The sequence below is a fragment of the Marmota flaviventris genome, chromosome 3, assembly GCF_047511675.1.
Source record: "Marmota flaviventris isolate mMarFla1 chromosome 3, mMarFla1.hap1, whole genome shotgun sequence".
Taxonomy (NCBI): Eukaryota; Metazoa; Chordata; class Mammalia; order Rodentia; family Sciuridae; genus Marmota; species Marmota flaviventris.
In genome coordinates, this window is record NC_092500.1 from 76,676,296 (window position 1) to 76,695,361 (window position 19,066).

Below are 19,066 nucleotides of genomic sequence, written 5' to 3' on the forward strand. Positions count from 1 at the left end.
GGAGAAATAAATGCTGAAAAACTACTAATCTAGCCCATTGTCTAAAATATGGGGAAACTCCTTGCCCACTTAACTGTTAGTAGTGAGCTGAAATATTGTTACTATTTTTCAGAGTGTCAGCAAGAGGGATTGGGAAAAATGGTGATATGAAATTCAAGTGTGTAACATAATTAGGTGAGTGTATTAAGGAGCAGAGTGAAAGTTAAGAGCTAGAGAGATCTGGTTTTAAACTGCAGCTCCATTCATCACCAACTATGACAATACAGATAAATTAATCTCTGTGCTTTTGTTTATGAATAGGAATAGAAGCTGTTTCTCATAGTTGCTTTGAGGATTGTATGATACAATGTCAATAAAATGTTTTGAAAGTTCAAAGTCACTTGGCAAGAAACTCTTAATTTTTATATTGGCATTCAACTGAAATAGTTGGAAAGCAGTGAATTACATCATGAAGATGGGGAAGGCTCTCTAAAGAAATCTAAAAATCTAACAATGTTTATAAAAGGGCTATATGATCATTATAAAAATACATGGAAAACCAACCCAAGCTGTTGAAAAGAGCAGAAGAGAAAATACAAATCTGCCCAACTTCCCCACCCATTAATAAATAAGTCATGCCAGCTAGACATCTCTCTCTGCATTTATTGATTTGCATGTAAGGCACATTTCCATTGAAATCCATGTGATGACCACTTAGCTAAGATGAAAGTCCAACTTTAAAAAAATAATTCTACTCCAGATAATAACACCTGTGTGTTGTTTCCTTTTAGCAGCTGGTACCCTCTGCCTGGAGAACCACCTTACCAAGTGAGTGACCTGTGCTGTGAAGAGGTCACTTTATCAAGTGAATGACCCACACTCTTTTCTCTCTGCCTCCAGGGAGCCTTTGCTGCTGCTGAGAGGGACCCTGGAAGGTGGCAGTGCTGCCCCATTGTTGCAGAGCCTGGGACATGCTCATTGCCTCTTGGTGCCTGTCTCTCTCGATTTACCAGATCTTTGTGGTTCTTTTTGGTCTCTCCAGGGTCATTTTAACCTCAAGTCCCCCTTTGTAAAAATTTTCTAAACATCCTTAGTTCTGCAAATCCATATATGCGCAGATTTTTTTTTTTTCCCTCTGTGGCACAGACTACACAGCTCCAGGGTTCAGGTTGTCTGGGTCCATGCCTTGTCTTTGAATCTGGGTTTCTAATAGGATCTCCACTGACTCTAAGGGACAGAATCCAGGTAGGGGCTCCCATGTATTTTCTTCCCATCCAACCCCAGCTATCCAGGAATACCATATCATAATCTTTCTTTTTTTCCAGGAGGCTCTTTGGCCTTGAAAGGACATCATTACCTACCAATCCTGCGAGCCACAGGCCACGTCAGCCTCAATATTATTGTGTTTACTTTTCCCCCTAGTTGCTTTTTCTAGTTTTACTGTATGCTAGTATATTCTAAGGACATTGTTGACTAACTTATTTACTCCTTGGACAACTCTATGAGGCAGATTCCATTATCACTTATTTTTTTTTAACAGAAAGTAAAGTGAAGCATATAGAATTTAGTTTACATGGTACTGAGCAGAAAAATTAGTGATTCCAAAGTCTGTGATTGTAATGATTGCACTATGCTTCTTCTTCAATGCTAAATTTTCACTAAAATGTTTCAGGACATTAATTTTTTTAGAATCCAATCTTTTAACCAGTCTTCATTTTATGACTGGTTAGTTTTACCTTCATTTTTTTTTTTTTTTGAACTGGGGATTGAACTCAGGGGCACTCGACCATTGAGTCACATCCCCAGCCCTATTTTGTATTTTATTTAGAGACAGGGTCTCACTGAGTTGCTTAGTGCCTCACTTTTGCTGAGGATGGCTTTGAACTCGTGATCCTCCTGCCTCAGCCTCCCAAGCAGCTGGGATTATAGGTGTGCACCACCACACCTGGCTAGTTTTACCCAAGTTTTTAAGAGTTATAAGTATATAGTATGTAACTATACAAGTGAAAAGAATGTCATTGTGTATATATATTATTTACTTCTGCACTTGACTCTATTTCCAGAAAATAGATTGTCGTATCACAGGGAATGCACACTTACCATTTTGACGAACATGTTAAAGCTTTGGAAAATACATCAAGATGGATTTCTACCTGGTTTTATGAGAATTTCAGTTCCCCACAGACTCTCCAGTCTTAGTAGACTGGATATTTGTTTAAAACTATATAAGCCTTCTTTTTCAAGACAGTAACTTTCTAACAACATTCACAACAACATTCACCATGAAATCTTACATTACTGTGGCCACAGGAGTGAGCTCTCTCTCTGCCTCTTCTTCACCTCATCTCACCCTCACTTTCTTCTTCTGTCTCATGTCCTTTGCACTTATAATGTCGGCCTAGCATACTACATGACCAGATCTTCCCATGCTTGCCTCTTTTTACTTTCTCAGTTCAAATGTTGTATCAGAGAGGCCTTCCCTGAAACGAGCCTCTCAGGCACTTTCACACTGCTAGATTTTAATGTCTCCACTGTTCTTAACACTAACAGAAATGCCAGTGGCCACCTCTCTATGGGTTGCATCTTTCCTCTCTCCTGGGAACTGAACTCAATATCAGGCTTTCACTATTCTCTTATACCATTCTATGCCTACTTCCTAGAACAGTGGTTGTTATGTATTAGATGTTCAGTAAATATGTGTTGAAATAAAGAGGGACTGTGGTTGAATGAGTGTGACCCTTGTCCGTGATCACAGTGTATTATTTAATTTATACACATCCAGCCACAGTTGGTTGTCTCAGAGGTAGGCATCCTGCCAGCTAGGGATAAATACATGAGGTTTGGTGACTGTAATGAAGAAAAAGATGACAGCCCTTCTAGGGTGCCAGAATTATAAAATGTAAAGTTTAAGGTCTCTAGGTATCTATGTTTCCTTCCACGTGGACAAGAGAAGTAGAAGAAACAGTTAAAAAAAAAAAAGGCTGATAACAGATGCTCACAGAAAAAGTTTTGCTGTTTCTGTCCTTGTTTTAGCTATTCTCATAGAATCAGCTGCATGGATTTTCATCATAGATTTCTCTTTTTTTCTGTCACAACTAAATGAGCCCTAATATGTCATTTGCTACTGAGTAGCTAATATTTGTTTCATAGGAGAAAACTAGCTTTTTATTTATTTACATGTCGATGCTCATTATTGAGGATGAATTTCTTTGAATGTGCTCAAAGACCAGCTATATTTCTACTTTCATAAAATACAATGCCTTGTTAACTTCTTTAGCCAGATGTTTTCTTATGGGGTGCTTATATTTTTTCCTTGGTAATTTAGAGAATGATTCATATTTTTATAGCTATAACATTTTATCTATGATATATGTAGCAGATGTTATATTTTAACTTTAATTATTGAATCATTTTTGTACAGAATCTTAAAATGCACTAGTTATCAAATAGGTTAGTCTTTCCTCTGGGCTTTATGTGAAGCTTATAAGACAGTCTTCATGCCAAGATTTCAAAAATGGGAACATGTTTTATTTTCTTCCCATCTTGTCCAGTTACTTCTGGTAGATAATATATTTTTCTGCTATTTACTTTCAAATATTTTAGCAAAGGCAATGTCATAAATGTGTGTTTTAGGCTGTAAAATTAAATCTGAATCATTTCAATCAGCATAATTTGGATGTGGTGAGATAGTATTTGAAGTTTAATCATAAGTCCATATGCTCTGGACTACTTACTACACCATCAATGGTTAATGAGCACCAAACTGTGTTGTAATTATTCTAGATGTCAGAAATGTTTTTTTTTTTCCTTTTTCTGGTGGAATGTATGATAATCAGATGTATGGGTTAGTTGCTTCATACATCATATGGTTATAATACAAAAGACAGGCAATAACAAGTATTGGAGAGAATTTGGAGAAATTAAAACCCTCATCCATTGATGGTAAGAATATAAAATAGTGCAACCACTTGGGAGAATGGTATGGCAGGTCCTCCAAATGTGATAAGTGTAATTACTAAAAGGCTCAACCTTCCACTGCTGGGTATATACCCAACAGAAATGAACATATGTCTGCACAAAAACTTGTATACAAATGTTCACACCAGCATTATCCATAATAGCAAAAAATATGGAAACAACCCACGTGCCTAACAACTGATGAAAAATATGTGGTTTAACTAGGCAATGGAATATTATGTGCCCATAAAAGGTAATGAAGTACTGATTCATGCTATAACATGGAAAAGTCATAACTTTTATGACTAGTGAAAGAAGGTAGTCATAAAAATCACATATTGAATGATTCCATTTATATGAAATGTTTACAAATAGGAAATAAAGGAAGACAAATAAATGGTTACCAGAAACGGGAAAATGGAATAGGCTATGATTATTAACAGGCACAGGATTTTTTGGTGGGAGGCAGAGAGGAAAGAGGTGAAAATGTTCGAAAACTAAATAGAGGTGATAGTTGCACAGTTCTGTGAACATGCCATAAACTAAATTGTACATTTTGAAAGGACAAATTTCATAGTACAAGAATCATATCTGAATAATGCTGTTATGCAAAAAGATTGCTTAACAACAGATACATGGAGATATATTCTGAGAAATGCATTCTCAGGCAATTTTGTCAGTGCGCAAATATCACAGATTTTATCTACATGAATCATGATGGTACAGCATACTATACACCTAGGCTATATGGTAAACACACACACACACACACACACACACACACACACTTATACCCACAATGAGCAAAACACAAATCAGGCATAAGAGAAAATGGCGCAGTCAAAAGGGGATGTAAATGAGATGTGTCAGTCTGCTGCTGGCCTAATTACAGTAACCTTTCTTGTATATAACTAAAAGAAGTATACTCTAAAATAACCCTGATTAGTATAGTAAATGCATAAACCAGTAAGTCATATATTGTCATTATCAAATATTATATAATATACATAATTCTATGTGTTCTACACTTATACAACTGGCAGCATGGTAGGTTTGTTTACACCAGCATCACCATAAATATAAGTGTTGGTCTGTGATGTTGGAATGGCCGTGATGTCATTAGGTGATATGAGTTTTTCAGCTACATTATGGCCTCATGGGATCACTGTTGCATTTGTGGCCCATCCTTGATTGTGACTATATTGCCAGAGAGAACAGGTCACATGCCTAGTGAGCCCTTGCTTATGCCTTTAGAATGTTCCCCTGGTCTTAAGGACTCCTTAAGTCCTGGGTACAGAATGTTTAGGGAATTATCTACACTGATAATTCCAGAAGCTCAGATAAATTATGACAACAGACCATAGTCACATCTGCTTTAAAGTGCTGTTTGGAGTGCCTGCAAAGACCGAGCTAAAAGTTGATTAAACTCAGAGAGCATATTGTGTGACTGTTGTGGGTCCTGCTTGCTAATGAATGTTTGTCTCTTTGGTACATTTGGTCTGAGATTTGCTTTGGGAGTGCAGTTATAGTGAAAGAGAGCTGCCTAACCCTCACATACTTCAGCAAGGGAAGGCAGCAGATCATTATTGAAAAGCCTGAATTGGATAAAAGAATTATTAACAGTTGATAACCCAGAGTTGACCTTCACCTTTTCCTCATACTTCCAATCACTTTACTGAATTATCTATTAATTTTAGAAGCTTTTATTAGCTTATTCTCTTGTTTTTCTCTATGCAAAATTAAATCTTCTACAAGTAAAACTAATTTTTCTCTTTCTACTACTCTTGTTATTTTATAGCTTACTCTCTAAAACATCCAAAATGATGCCAAATGTTAACGTCATTTGCCTGTCATTTAATTTTCTTGTCAATGATAGCAACCAATAGTTAATATAATCAATACAAACATTAAATATCAAAAAATAAGACCAAAGTTTTATTTTTAATTATAAAAAATGTATCTTAAGCACTTCTGTGGCTTTGACCACTTTATTTAACATCTCTGAATTTTGTAATCTCATCTGGAAAATGGATTTTGCCAATAATCACTACTTGTTGGGACTATGGTGAGGATTAGATGAAATGGTTTATTTAAAGTGCTGAGCTCAGAGCCTGTAACTGGGTCAGTGAATAAATAGTAGGTGTGGAATTTGTGATATAGGTTCATTTTGAGTGAAGTGGGACACATTGGAGGGAATGATCAGTTCTCCATGCCTAGGTGATAGCTGTGGGAGAGTTTGAAAGATGTTGGTGTGGAAATTTCTGGGGGAGAGATTGCTGTGGATAGGTAGTTTAGGGGATGCAGAAATTCTGAAATATCTGAAGAAGAGTCTATAGAGGTGCCCCCAGAGACATAGCCAGGTCTATATTTGTCAGAATGTGGCTAGTGCTATGTAAAGAGTTTGGGCCAGGCATGATGGCATACACCACAAGTCCCAGCTACTCAGGAGGCTGAGCAGGAGGATCAGAGGTTCAAGGCCAGCCTTGGCAACTTAATAAGACACTGTCTCAAATAAAAATAAAAAGGGTTGGGGATATAGGTTGGTGGTAGAATCCTCTGGGTTCAGTCTGTAGTACTTAATGATCCTGCAATCTGTACACATGGTAAAAATAAGAATTTATACCCCACTTGAATCAAATGTATGAAATATGATATGTCAAGATCATTGTACTGTTTTGAGCAACCAATAAAAAAATGGAATTCAGAATTTCTGTTAGCAAATGATTTTTTTTTTTTTTTTTTTTGCAAGGGAGCCATCTATTCAGGTATTTTCTGTGGAGAAGTATCTTTAGGAGGCATCTTAGTGAATGAGTTGGAAGATGGGAGACAACTCCACCATTAAGAAATCTTAGGCTGGGAAAATAGCTGGTTATAGAAGCACACGTCATGGTGGTAGAAGCTTTAGGTTTAAGGGAGAGGAAAAAAGGAAGATGACCCTGGAGTCTTGCTTGGAAAAGTGGATGGACAGTGTTGTGCTTTTGTAACAAATCGTCACAAAGTTGTTAGTTTAAAGGAACCAAAATTTATTTATTTTTCACAGCTCTGGAGACTAAAATTCCTAAATCAGTGTCAGTGGGCTGAATTCAAGGTGTTAGCAGGATCACTCTCCAATGGAGGGCTGCTGGCATACCTTGATCTATGACCATAACACTCTTATCTTCAAGGCCAGAAGCTGCAGGTCTCTCTGCTTTGTTCCCATTTCCATTCTGACTCCTCTGTGGGTGTCAAATCTCCCTGCACTTTCTTCTTATAGGAATGCATGTGATTGCATTTATGACCCACCAGAGAACCCAGGATAATCTCCTTATCTCTAGATTCATAGGATAGTCACATCTACAGAGGCTTTTTTCCTTTTCCCAAATAAGGTCACATATATAGGTTCTTGCAATTGGAACTTGTCACGTTCATGTGGCTCTTATTTCACCTTCTACAGTTGCCATTCACCAAGATAGGAAATACAGGAGCTGAGAGATTGGGGAAAGATAGTGAACTAAATTTCGTACCTGAGTTTTAGGTTTTTAAGAAGGCCCATATTGCACTCTGTCTTTTTTTCCATCCATTTTTTAAAATACAAATGTTGTATTTCTTTTCCCCAGCTGAAATCAGGGATTGCATGCTATACCGTTTTCTGGAAACTACATCACCCTCAAGTAACCTCACATTTCTTCAGGTCATTAGGTTCTGTTTATTTCAGGTTAACCAGGGCAAATTGTCAGATTGTGACAGAGCTGGGCTTCTTTGAAGTAATTTCCAAGAATATCAATCACAATCGAATGCTTCATAAGAAATACTAAAAACGTTTACTGCTAATTGTCTTCCCCTCAAATTTCTTTTAGTATCTAAACCAAACTTTGCTAATGCAGAAGTTGAAACTGTATTTTTATCACTGGCCTTTTCAGCTTAGCAACACTAATATATAAATGTTTGGAATAACCAATTTCAGCAAAAACTGCAAAATAAAGTTTCTATTATTCCCAGTGTGTGTGGAGTAGTATCTGTCATTTATGATGAAGTTTTACCTGTGTGCTCAGGCTTTCAGAGGAAACTGTTGAGACAAATTTTTTGGTCTATTTGTGCAACTTCAAATCTAAAAGTCTATTCCTACTTTGTGAAAGCCAAATAATCTTGTTAAGTACTTTCCGATGACCCCATCTTTCAAAATTACTTGGTATCTTATTAGATTCTAGCTGGGTTTGGCTTTTGAGCAAGTTTCAGTTTCAAAATACTTCATTATTTTTTTCCATTTCTAAACCTACTTTTGCCTCTGAACAAGTCTGTCTCCTTTTGCCATAACAGTTACAGTCTGGAAAAAAATATTTTTTTCTTAAATATGAATGCTGAATGTCCAGAGATAAGGTTTGTTCAGTGAGTAAAATAATGAATAAATGAATCAGAGAATGTAAATGTTACTTTCAAATCATTCCTAAAGACTGAGTAAATTTTCTTTCAATTACTCAATAAATGTTTTGATTTCCTTGCCAATAAATAAATAACAACTTCCTAATTCTAGACCATGAGGTAGTATAATACCCAAAAGAAGAACAACAGGGATGGCCTAGTGACATGGGGCTCCTTTATAATTCCAATGACACTACCTCTCTCATGTGTTTTCAGTTAATGGATTACTTATTAGGGCAAAGGCCCCAAATAGCACCTTCCTCTTCTACTCCACTTCCCATAATAAAACACCTCACCATAACTAATGTGAAAAAAGTTGATGCTTCTGATTAGATAAGAAGATTCTTCATTTATGCAGCAGGTGTTTGGCTTCTGCTTATGTTTGAGCTTTTGCTAGTTTCTGAGCGAGCCTAAGCAATATTTGGTAAAGACTTTGCAAGCTGAGAGTGGTCCAGACAGTACACTGAAAAATAGCAAATGAAGGCTCTTAATAATTTTCAAATTTTAATTAAGCCCAGATTTGTTCTGCTTATTGTTACAGGACAATTTGCAGGAGAGACTGTATGATACAGAGATGTTGGTCTCTATCAATGTGTGGAAAATTTATGCTGGAAAATATTCGTCAAGTGATAAGGCATTGTTGACTCTAAATATTTATTAGCACTATTTATATCTACATAGGAAATTAAATAGATTGGTTTTTATCCTTTGTCTGTATTTATAAGCTATATTTCTACTCCTATTAAAAAATTTAGTGGAACAGTTCCACCCAGTTATAGCAGTGAAGTCCTCTATGTGTTGTTGGAGCTTGGCTGGCCACAAGTGACATTGCTTTTTGGAACGTACTCCATCCCTTCAATATGAGGACTTACTCTGTAAAATACATATAATGTATGGTTTTCTGAACTAGTAATTTAAGAGTTCACAGATACTCCACTTATTAACACTCTGAAACTATTAACTTTGGAATTCATATAAATGCCAAGTAGATTTTCTTTTCCAAGTCACATCTGTGGTAGGATAATGTTTCTTTTTTAAAAAAGAATGCTTGTTAGTTGGTTTCAGAAAAGAGGAAGTAGAAGGCCTGTAACTATTGGGTGAACCCACAGGTCACTTTTAGTACCTCTATTCCTTAAATAGGTCATTTTGTAATGTTCATTTTATGTATGAGGAATTTGAGGGTTTGATTTTCTATTATTAAAACTTCATCATATATAAATAAAAAAGAATATTTGAGACTTTTAAAACTAATACTTATTTCAGCTTATGTATTTGTTTAGATTATTTTAATTATGTATAAATATCTATAAGTGTTTTTTTCATAGTATGGTTTAAAAAATGATTGGAATAAGAGCTATCCACGCTACCTGATTTTGTCGCTGCTGTTGTAGCTGATTCAGTTTGACTGTTTTTAGATTCCTATACCTTCTCCCCATTACACACTGTTATTCAATGTACCACCTAATTTTGCTACTTAATTGTTTCTGTGAATTTCTTATCCCACTAAAATTCAGGTTCTTTGAAATCAGGGAATGTGTCTTTAATATTTATGTATATGTTTGCTAGTGCTTTGTTTGGTCTTGGACATTCAATATTTGTTTGAAAAAATACTTTCAGAATTGTGCAGAAGTTTAAAGAGAATTGTTATTTTTCAGTTAGATAAAGGAAACCTGAGGTGCCATTTCAAGAGGCTTCCTGGCTGTTAAGTGTGGGACTCAGAATGCCAATGGACAGTAAACTCCTGACATTCACGTTCTCTACTCAGCACATTTTCTGGGCTTAAAAAAAAAAAATGTATTGGAAGCTTTCTTAAAATAGGAAAGTGGCTTGTTGAGCATTTAATTGGAGGAGGTAGGCTTACCACATGAGCTGACTGACTGTTGTCATCAGGGAAGATAGCTGGGTGCTCTACTGTATGGGACTAATATCCATAAGGACTGGACAGTAAAGAGGGCAGGCAGGGAATCCTTTCCCCTAGATGCTCTCAGAAAGAGCTTACTAAATTCTCACTTATCTACTGTCTTATTATAGATGTATGAAATATGCCTTTTCCATTAGCCCAGTATTTCCTGATACTGGTTAGAGTTAATTGTCCAGGTCTCGGCTTTAGTTGTGTTGTTTTAATCATCTTCTTTTTAAGTCCAGAGACCAGGAATTTTAATTGGAATTTGAGGGTGAGTGGTTATTAGAACAGGTCGGGCAATTCACTTACAGTTTTTATTATGCATTTCTTCAGGTATTATTTCTACCTCACTATTATTTCTACCTTCATTATTATTTCACTCTGTTTTTTCTAGAACTTTTTATTTTTTTCAAGAATTTGTTCTCATTCTGGTTTTCTCTCTTCATTTCTCTCCTGGTTTTGGTCAAACAATTGTAAAGTTAAATTTCATGGAGTTTTACTTCTTGTCACATCATTTTTTTGTTTGTTTTTGCCTTGTCATTATGTGTTATGGATCATAATTGTGGCAAGAAACAATGTAATGAGGAAAGTCTTTTCATTAAGGATATTAATATCTGATGTTGATAAAAATCCTTTATTTTATATTTATAATTAACAATGTAATCTATCTTTGCATAACCAAGGCACTGAAATTGCATTATTTTCCTTAAAGTATGTATATATCATAGTTACAGGGTCTGAACCACAGTGAAGTATTTTGCTCTCTTGATTTTTGTGAACTTTGAAAGAAAGCGCTTATTTAACATTTTCTTAGGATACTTAATGAACAAAAGCTGGAGCTACAGGAAGGGTCAGAGAATTTCCACTCAAGTGGAGAACTAGCTTTGTAAATATAATATCACAGTAATTTTTCAAATGGAAATGTTTTAATTTACTGTTTGCCAACCATTACTGGAGTCATGGTGTCTGCTTAGGGGACAGAAAGGATTATTTTAATTTGATTTCTGACTAGTGGTCTTTTTTTTTTATCTCTTGTAATTCCAAATATAAATATATCTGATGTTTTCTTTCCAGGAATATTTCAAAACATATTTCATTTTATGATCTGTGCTTCATTGTTCTGTTGAATATGTTTTTATTTTCTTAGTGTCCAGTGATTCCATGGAAGCAATCATGTTTGAGAACCTGAATGAATTAAAAATGGATGTCAGGTTGATATGAAAAAAGCAGGCCTGTTCAAATACCAAGGGCACAACAAATAAATGCACAGGAGCAGTGGTCCTGCGGAGGAATAAGACAGCTTGCACATGAGATTTTCATTAAAGTATTAGAGACAGAAATATAATTTAGCTGTTATTACCAATAAATGGAGGATGAATATGAAGTACAAATTTGAACTTTTGGAACCCTCAAGCCATCACCATAATAACCCCTTTTCAGAAAAAGGATGTATCTTCAAATTGTCCCTTTAAAAAAAAAAAAAGTCAGTTTTAGTTGGGATTGTTTTCTAATTCAATTTAATAATTGCTTCCCTTGTTGATCATAACGTATCAATCTTAAGTTTTCATTAATTGCCCTGTGTTACTCTTATGAGCATAAGGTATAAGGCTGTGTTACTGCCACTGAGGATAACAGGATACCTCAATATTTACTTTCAATTTCAATTCTTTCATAAATGTATAAATATATACAAAAAAAGGTTCTGATAATGATGGTCTGATCTACTTGTTTAATCTTTTCCTTTATTGAAAAGAATCTTTATCCAGGGTCTGTATATTCATCTTAAATTTCCAAACTGTAATAACAACATAAAACTCATCAGGATAGATGTAAGAGACAGTGCTTCTCTACTGGTGTGTTCTAATTGATCATGGGCTCTGAGTTCCAAACAATTTTGCAGTATTCATAACCCATGTTTCAATTCAGGAAGCATTTCTGAGCATGTAAACTTTCAATGAAAATTTAGAAATAAACCTGAAACAGTTACTTCTCTCAAAGAGATTTTAATGTTAGTATGTGAAGAGTTCATGTTAGTTAACTGCAAGGCAAGACTGAGGTAATAAACCCACGCCCTGCCCAGCTTCCTGTGCAGTGATATTCAGACCTCTAGCACATTTTTTATTAGTTACATATACCTAAGTATATACACATATTTTATGTACTTATAAACATTTCATACATTTATATAAATATAAATGGAAATGTTTTGGCCTTATACCCACCTAACATTTTCTGTTTTATTCAACAGAAATCTTCTTGACAGAGACACATTTTCTAAATCTGATCCAAGTAAGTATTCATTAACTTGCTTCTATTTATTTTGCTTACTTGATTTTGCAAAAATTGTATGAAACTTATAGTTCCAGAGGGAGATGGTCCCAGGCTTTGCTTGCTTATCTATCTGGGCAGAACTATGGCTAAAGATGAAGTGGCTTAGCACTTTGAGAATAAGGAAATGCAGATAACTCCAGCATAGGACAGTTTCCTTTGAAATTAAAACTTCATGATATGGTCACATGGTAGAAATACCATTTGAAAGATAGCCATAGTAGGCTGTAATTTTAAGAGTTTAAGTCACAGGATAATATTTCTTTAAAAAAATCATTGAAGTGGTATAGAAGGCATACCAACCAGTGAAATGCTGGCATGAGCTGAATTTGATTACTAAGTAAAGAGATTGAAATTTATGAATAACTTGCAAAATGAAAATGGTAGTTTGAATTAGAAAACAGCAGAAGTGTGTAAATCAATTAGTGTTTCCAAATCTCATAATATTTTGAAATTGATGTGCAGGAGTTCTGCATCTCTGCAATATATGAACAATGTGGTTAATTATAGGAAAGAGGTCTTTGTCAGGTGCTGGAAGATTCTTGAAGTGGTCATTGGGGAAAAGGCATTAGAATTTTGGAGATTAAAAAGTCTTGGGGTTTATTTTATGAGTAGATGAGATTCTTTTTATCCCTTAATCTTACCCAAAGCCCTTAAACTCCCTTTCTTGGACTCCCTTTATTGATTGATACAATTTCTTACCTGTTTAAAAATATTGAGGGTAGATGTTGTAATTATTAAATGGAGACTATGATTTGTCCCAGTTTGTCCCTCTTAGGATGACTTTGAGCACTTTAATTATCTTAGGAGAAATTTGACTTATACTTCAAATTATTAAATTATAGTTTGAAAATTTACCTACATCTGTATGCAATAGAAATAAAGATATTAGCAAATAATTATAGTGTTCTTTACATGTCAAGTTTGTATGCATATCAAATTCCAAAGGTCTGATACAGTTTGTTTTTTGATTCATTAAAATAATTTTTAATCATTTGATGATTGAATAGTAATTTTCTTGCCAGGGTAAGGTTAGGAGTTAGGCATTTAATTGTGTTGTAGCTTTTGGACCATTGAAAAGGAAATTCTATGCATTCCCATCTGGTGTTTATAAGAGAAATTTATATATGTATTTTTTTATCTTTTGTAGTTTGTGTCTTATATGTACAAGGAGTTGGAAATAAAGAATGGAGAGAGGTAAGACAGAGTATTTTTTAAAAAATCACTGTTCTTGAAGATATAGTATAAGCTATATTTTAACAATTTAATCATAATAGAACTTCCCTGTTTTTAAGTCTTTTCAGTCCAAAGATTTTGTCTTTCATTTTATGACAGCTATCTTTGCATCATAGTTTTTAATATTACTGAATGCTTATGACTGGTTAGCTTATTTATGAGCTTGTGAAATATTCTAAACCTGAGACTTTGGCTTGCGTAAGCCTAGTGTTTTATTATAGTTTACTTCACATGATTCCTCCTGCAAGTATGTTAACTTAGTCTCCCATTCAAAGGTCAACTGATTTTTATAAAATTCCACATAAAAGTGTTTTGTGTAGTGCTTGATATCAAATATCACATGACTATTGCCAGTTATTTGTTTAAAAATAGACACTTAGTATCCTAATACAACTATTACTGTTTAATGAAGCAAAATCAGAGTCTGAACTATCATTTTTATTCATTTATTTTCTAGTGCATCTCCAAGTTTGAATAGAAAGGTGATCACTGGAGGGTGGGTGCATGTTAAAACATGAGGCATTCCATGTATCTGTCGTTTCTGGCTATTTCAGGAAGAGAGTGCATTGTTTTAATGGGGTTTGTTTCTGGATAGATTTTCCTACAGAGATTTGTGCTATTTGTTCTCACAGATTGCTTTGTATCAACCATGTTATCAATGCATCTCAATTGTGAGGTAGAGGGTAAGAGTAGATCTTTGTAATTTATTGTCATAACTGGTGTAGAAGACACAATTCAAAACTTGTTGCTACTGGTAATAAGTTGGTAGCCACTGGGATACTGAGCACAAGATTCTTATGTTAGTCAGCTTTCACCACTATCATAAATACCTGAGATGATCAACTTATAGAAAGAAAATGAATAGTTTGTCTCACAGTTTTAGAAGTTCCAGTCTGTGGTTGGTTAGCTCTTTTGTTTGGACGAAGCAGTACATCATGTGGGGGATACATGATAGAGCAAAATGCTCACCTCATTGCCGGGAAGCTAAAGAGAGAGAGGAAGAAGCTAGCCTTTCACAATCCCCTTCAATCACCATTGACCTAAACACCTCCCACTAGGCCCTGCTTCTCAAAAGTTGCACCATTTTCCAATTGGGCCATCCTGAGGACCAAGCCTTTAACACATAGGCCTTTGGGGGAACTTTAAGATCCCTGTCCCTGGTCTGCTAAACTTCATGTCCATCTTTTAATGGAGAATGCATTTAGTCCATCCCTAAGAATTAAAAAAAATAAAATAAAAATCTGTATGGCCTTGCAGATTTCTGTTTCACCATTTCTCAAAAGTTTAAGTCTAATCTCCTGTGAGGTGTAAGGCACACTCCACTTTGGGCCCTATAAAGAATTAATTATAAAGAAAATTACATATTTCTAAGATACAGTGGTTGGGGTGGCACAGGGTAAACATTCCCATCTCTAAAGGGAGGAAGAGAAAGGTAGAAAGAAATTGTACCTAAGCAAGACTGAAACCTATCAGAACAAAAACATTAAATCTGAAATCTCCACATCTCACAGCTTGTGGCAGGATGTAGGCTCCCAAGGACTTGGTCAGTCCCCTGCCCTAAGGCCTTGCTGTCCATGTGGGCTACAACCAACCTTTCCTCTGAAAAAATTCCATTTGGGGCTGGCTCTGCTTGCTGCCTGCTCCTTTCCCTGGTGAATGTTGCATGTTGCTGGCATCTGTAACTTCCTGGGGTCTCTGTTACAGCTTGATCTTTGTCTTACAGTTCTATGCATTGCCCTGTCATGGCTGCTTATAGGACTTTGAACCTGCAGAACACTGTCTTGCCTCAGGCTTTCATTTGAGGTCTTGGTGAAAGCTTCTCTGACTCCATTATGTTTGCATTCTGCATACCTGGAAAACTAGCATTGTGTAGGTGACATCAGGGTTTTGCACCAGCTTGAGTTGTACCTGGGCCTATTTGTACTATGATTGCAGTGGCTTTTTAGCAACCTGATGACTAACCATAAGGAAATGATTCCTTAGTGGATCCTAGGTGAAGACTGTGCCCAAGGACTGTCTTCTCAAAAGAAAGGCTTGAATACAAATTTGCATTTCTGCACCTTTGGACCTATGATTCCTAGGATGGCCTTGCATATTTCTTAGATGTCCCTCAAGGAAAGATCCTCAAGGATCTTTCCTATTATTCCAGTGCAGAGAATTTTTTTTTTATCAGTGCTAATCCTGGCACTGTGTTTTGTTGTTGTTGTTGTTTTTTAAATGTGTCTCCTTTTCTGGCCAAACTGCAAATTTTCTAAAATGTTCTGCTCTGCTCCTCTTTGTATCTGATTCTTACTTTAAATTTGGTTATCGGCAGCCCATACTACCTATGCTGCAATTTGAATGCTTTATTGCCTTGAAATTTCCTCTGCCAGATAAACTAGTTCATCATAAACTTAGCCTCCCACATGGACATGGACAAAAAGCATCCAAATTCTTTGTCATGTCCTAACAACAATAGTCTTTGGTCAAATTCCAGTGCAGTCCTTATTTCCATCTAAAACCTCATCAGTATAGCCCTTACTATTGCATCTCTATTAGCATTCTGGTCTGAATCACCCAATGAAGCACCACTTATTGCATTTTAGGTCTTTTCTAGCTTGCTTCTTCAAACTTTTCCAAATTTCTCCTGTAAACCAATTCCAAAGGCTTCTCTACAACATGTGTTGTAGTAGTACTATGTACTATGTGTAGTAGTGATAAAGTACTATGTATTATGTGTAGTAGTGATAAAGTACTATGTACTATGTATAGTAGTGATAAAGATCATGCCACTTCTTATTACCAATTTTTATTAGTCAATTTACTGTTACTCTAACAGGGACCTGCAATAATTAATTTATGAAGAGATTCAATTTAGCTCATAGTTTTAAAAGTTCCAGTCCATGATTGGTTGACCCTGTTGTTTTGATTGAGGGATTACATCATGACAGGAGTAGGTGGCAGAGAATAATACCCTCAGGGGCATGTCTCCATTGAATTCAAGACCTTCCACCAGGCTACACCCCAATGGCCCTAGAACCTCCCAGTCGCACCACCCTGGGGACCAAGCCTTTAATTTATGGGCCTTTGGGAGATATTTACTATCCAAAAGCATCATATCTAATTGCTTTTGCACATTGCTGTATTGTTGTTTGGTATTTACCTTGAACTCTAAATATCCAAAAGTAAGCTCCTCTTCCCTATCCTATGTCTGCTTTGTGTTTGCTACAGATATGGTTAATAACATCATCAACCAAAATATAAAACCAATTTTTATAGTTGTCCTTGCTTCCTCCCCACTTGTGATTGAGTCAGTTACCCAGCACTGTGAATTCTCCTTCATGAAAAAAACAAAACAATAACTCTCATACAAGCCTTGCCCTTTATTCAGATTTAGGTTGCCTTTTGTCTTCCTTGTTGCATCATTTTCCTGTCTGTCTCTTGTTCATCTTTCTTTTCATTCCTTTGATTTTTCCTCCTGAAGGTCACGCTGTCTCTTATCATTCACTCTTGAGTTCTCTTTCTCAAAGGCCTGGCACAGTCCAATATGAAACTTCTGACTGGCATAGGTACCAGGCTGCATGGAGGCTTAGAATATACCAGGAGTGTTCAGAACATGGTATTACTTCAGAAACCAAGAAAGGAACCGGGCATCTGGGTCAATGCAGCTCCCTAATGATGGGGCAATTTGAAACTTCATTAGATAAGGAGATTTGTCAGAAAGGACTATAGAAAATATTTCAGAACTGAATCAAGGATCTCATTCTTATTGAGTGGTAAAGGACAGGCTGAACTCCTTGCTTGAAAAATTTCCTATTTCTTAAGCAGTGAAATGTAAGTTTCTTGCATAACTTACAAGTTCTTTCATAATAGTAATGGCTAACTACTGTTTCAAGCCCTTAACATATATTGACTAATTTAGTTTTTACCACAACTTTAAGAGTTGGAAACTATGATAATCCTTATTTTATGAATGAAGAAACCGAAACACAGAAAAGTTAAGTAATTTGACCATATTTACTTGGTTGTAAATGATAGAGTGAAGATTCTAACCCATACTGACTGGCTCCAGAGCCATGAGGCCAGCCTACTATGCACCATTGCTAGTCTGATCTCAACCATTACAGTCTGGTTTTAGAAATGGAAGGACATTTTGTATCAGATTTTGGACTTTTACTATGACTTTCTTTAGTTCAATCTGAAAGAAATTCAAGTAGGAAGAAGTTTATTTTTTTAAAAAATGGCATATTATTAAACTGAAAGAAAACAGGATATTTTGTTGCAGTAGAAAGTTGGTAAGAGGAAATCATACTCAAACTGGATACTGAAAATAAAGTAAACATGGAGAAGATGATAGGACCAGAATTGTATAAAATGTGTAGGAGATGGAGATGGAGAGTCACCAGTTTGTTTTGTGTTGCTATAACAGAATAGCACAGGCTGGGTAATTTATAAGAAAAAAAACTATTTCTTTTATTTCTAGAGGCTGGGAAATCCAGGATCAATGCTGAGAGGGCCACATCTTGAGAGAGCCTTCTTGTTGCATTATCCAGTGGTGGAAGGTAGAAGGGCAAGAGAGTAGGAGGGATGAACTCATGAACTTATTCTTATTACAGGAACCTACTCACTCCGTAATGAACCCTCCCCTGAGATGATGGCATTAATCGATTTGTGAAAGCATTACCTAATCATCTCCTGAATGTCCCAGCTCCCAACACTGCTGCATTGGAGATTAAGTTTCCAACCCAGGAATTTTGTGTCGGGGAGGTGGTGGTGGTGGTGGTGGTGGTGGTGGTGCATATTCATACCATATTAACAATGAAGAGGTGATTTCAATGGAATTTCAAAAGAGTTAAATGTGTTCCAGAAGGAGAGAACAGTATGGAAGGGTAGAAAAAAATATGCCAGATGCAAGAGATAAACATCATGTAGCATTTAGCAATTAAAGGAACTTACTGGGGAAGACATAGGGAGGAGAAAGTGAAATATACCACATTTGTTGGTAGTCCCCATTCAACATTTTGAGAAAGACAGTTTTCTTTGTTTGAGGGCCATGCACTGCATCTCTCAGTGATTCTGTTTCCCCATCTGTAACATGAGGGAGGATGATAATGATTTTATGTTGTATGTTTGTTCTGACGATGAAATGGGAACCACTGATAGCAGTATCTGGTACCTAGGAAGCATTATACCATTATAGATACATTGGGATTCCAAGAGATTAAATGACTTGCCTTGAAAAAAAAATAGCAAGTGGCAGGTAAATAAATTTCTACAGTATATAAT

At 35.9% G+C, this 19,066-nt stretch overlaps 1 protein-coding gene across 1 annotated transcript in view; it reads left to right on the forward strand.

Moving 5' to 3' along the window:
- Cpne8 (copine 8) overlaps positions 1-19,066 on the forward strand; it is a 204,357-nt gene that overhangs the window by 15,724 nt on the left and 169,567 nt on the right. The window contains exons 2-3 of the mRNA XM_027934231.3: positions 12,486-12,526; positions 13,716-13,762. Coding sequence (XP_027790032.1) covers positions 12,486-12,526; positions 13,716-13,762 — 88 coding nt within the window. The remainder of the gene's footprint in view (positions 1-12,485; positions 12,527-13,715; positions 13,763-19,066) is intronic.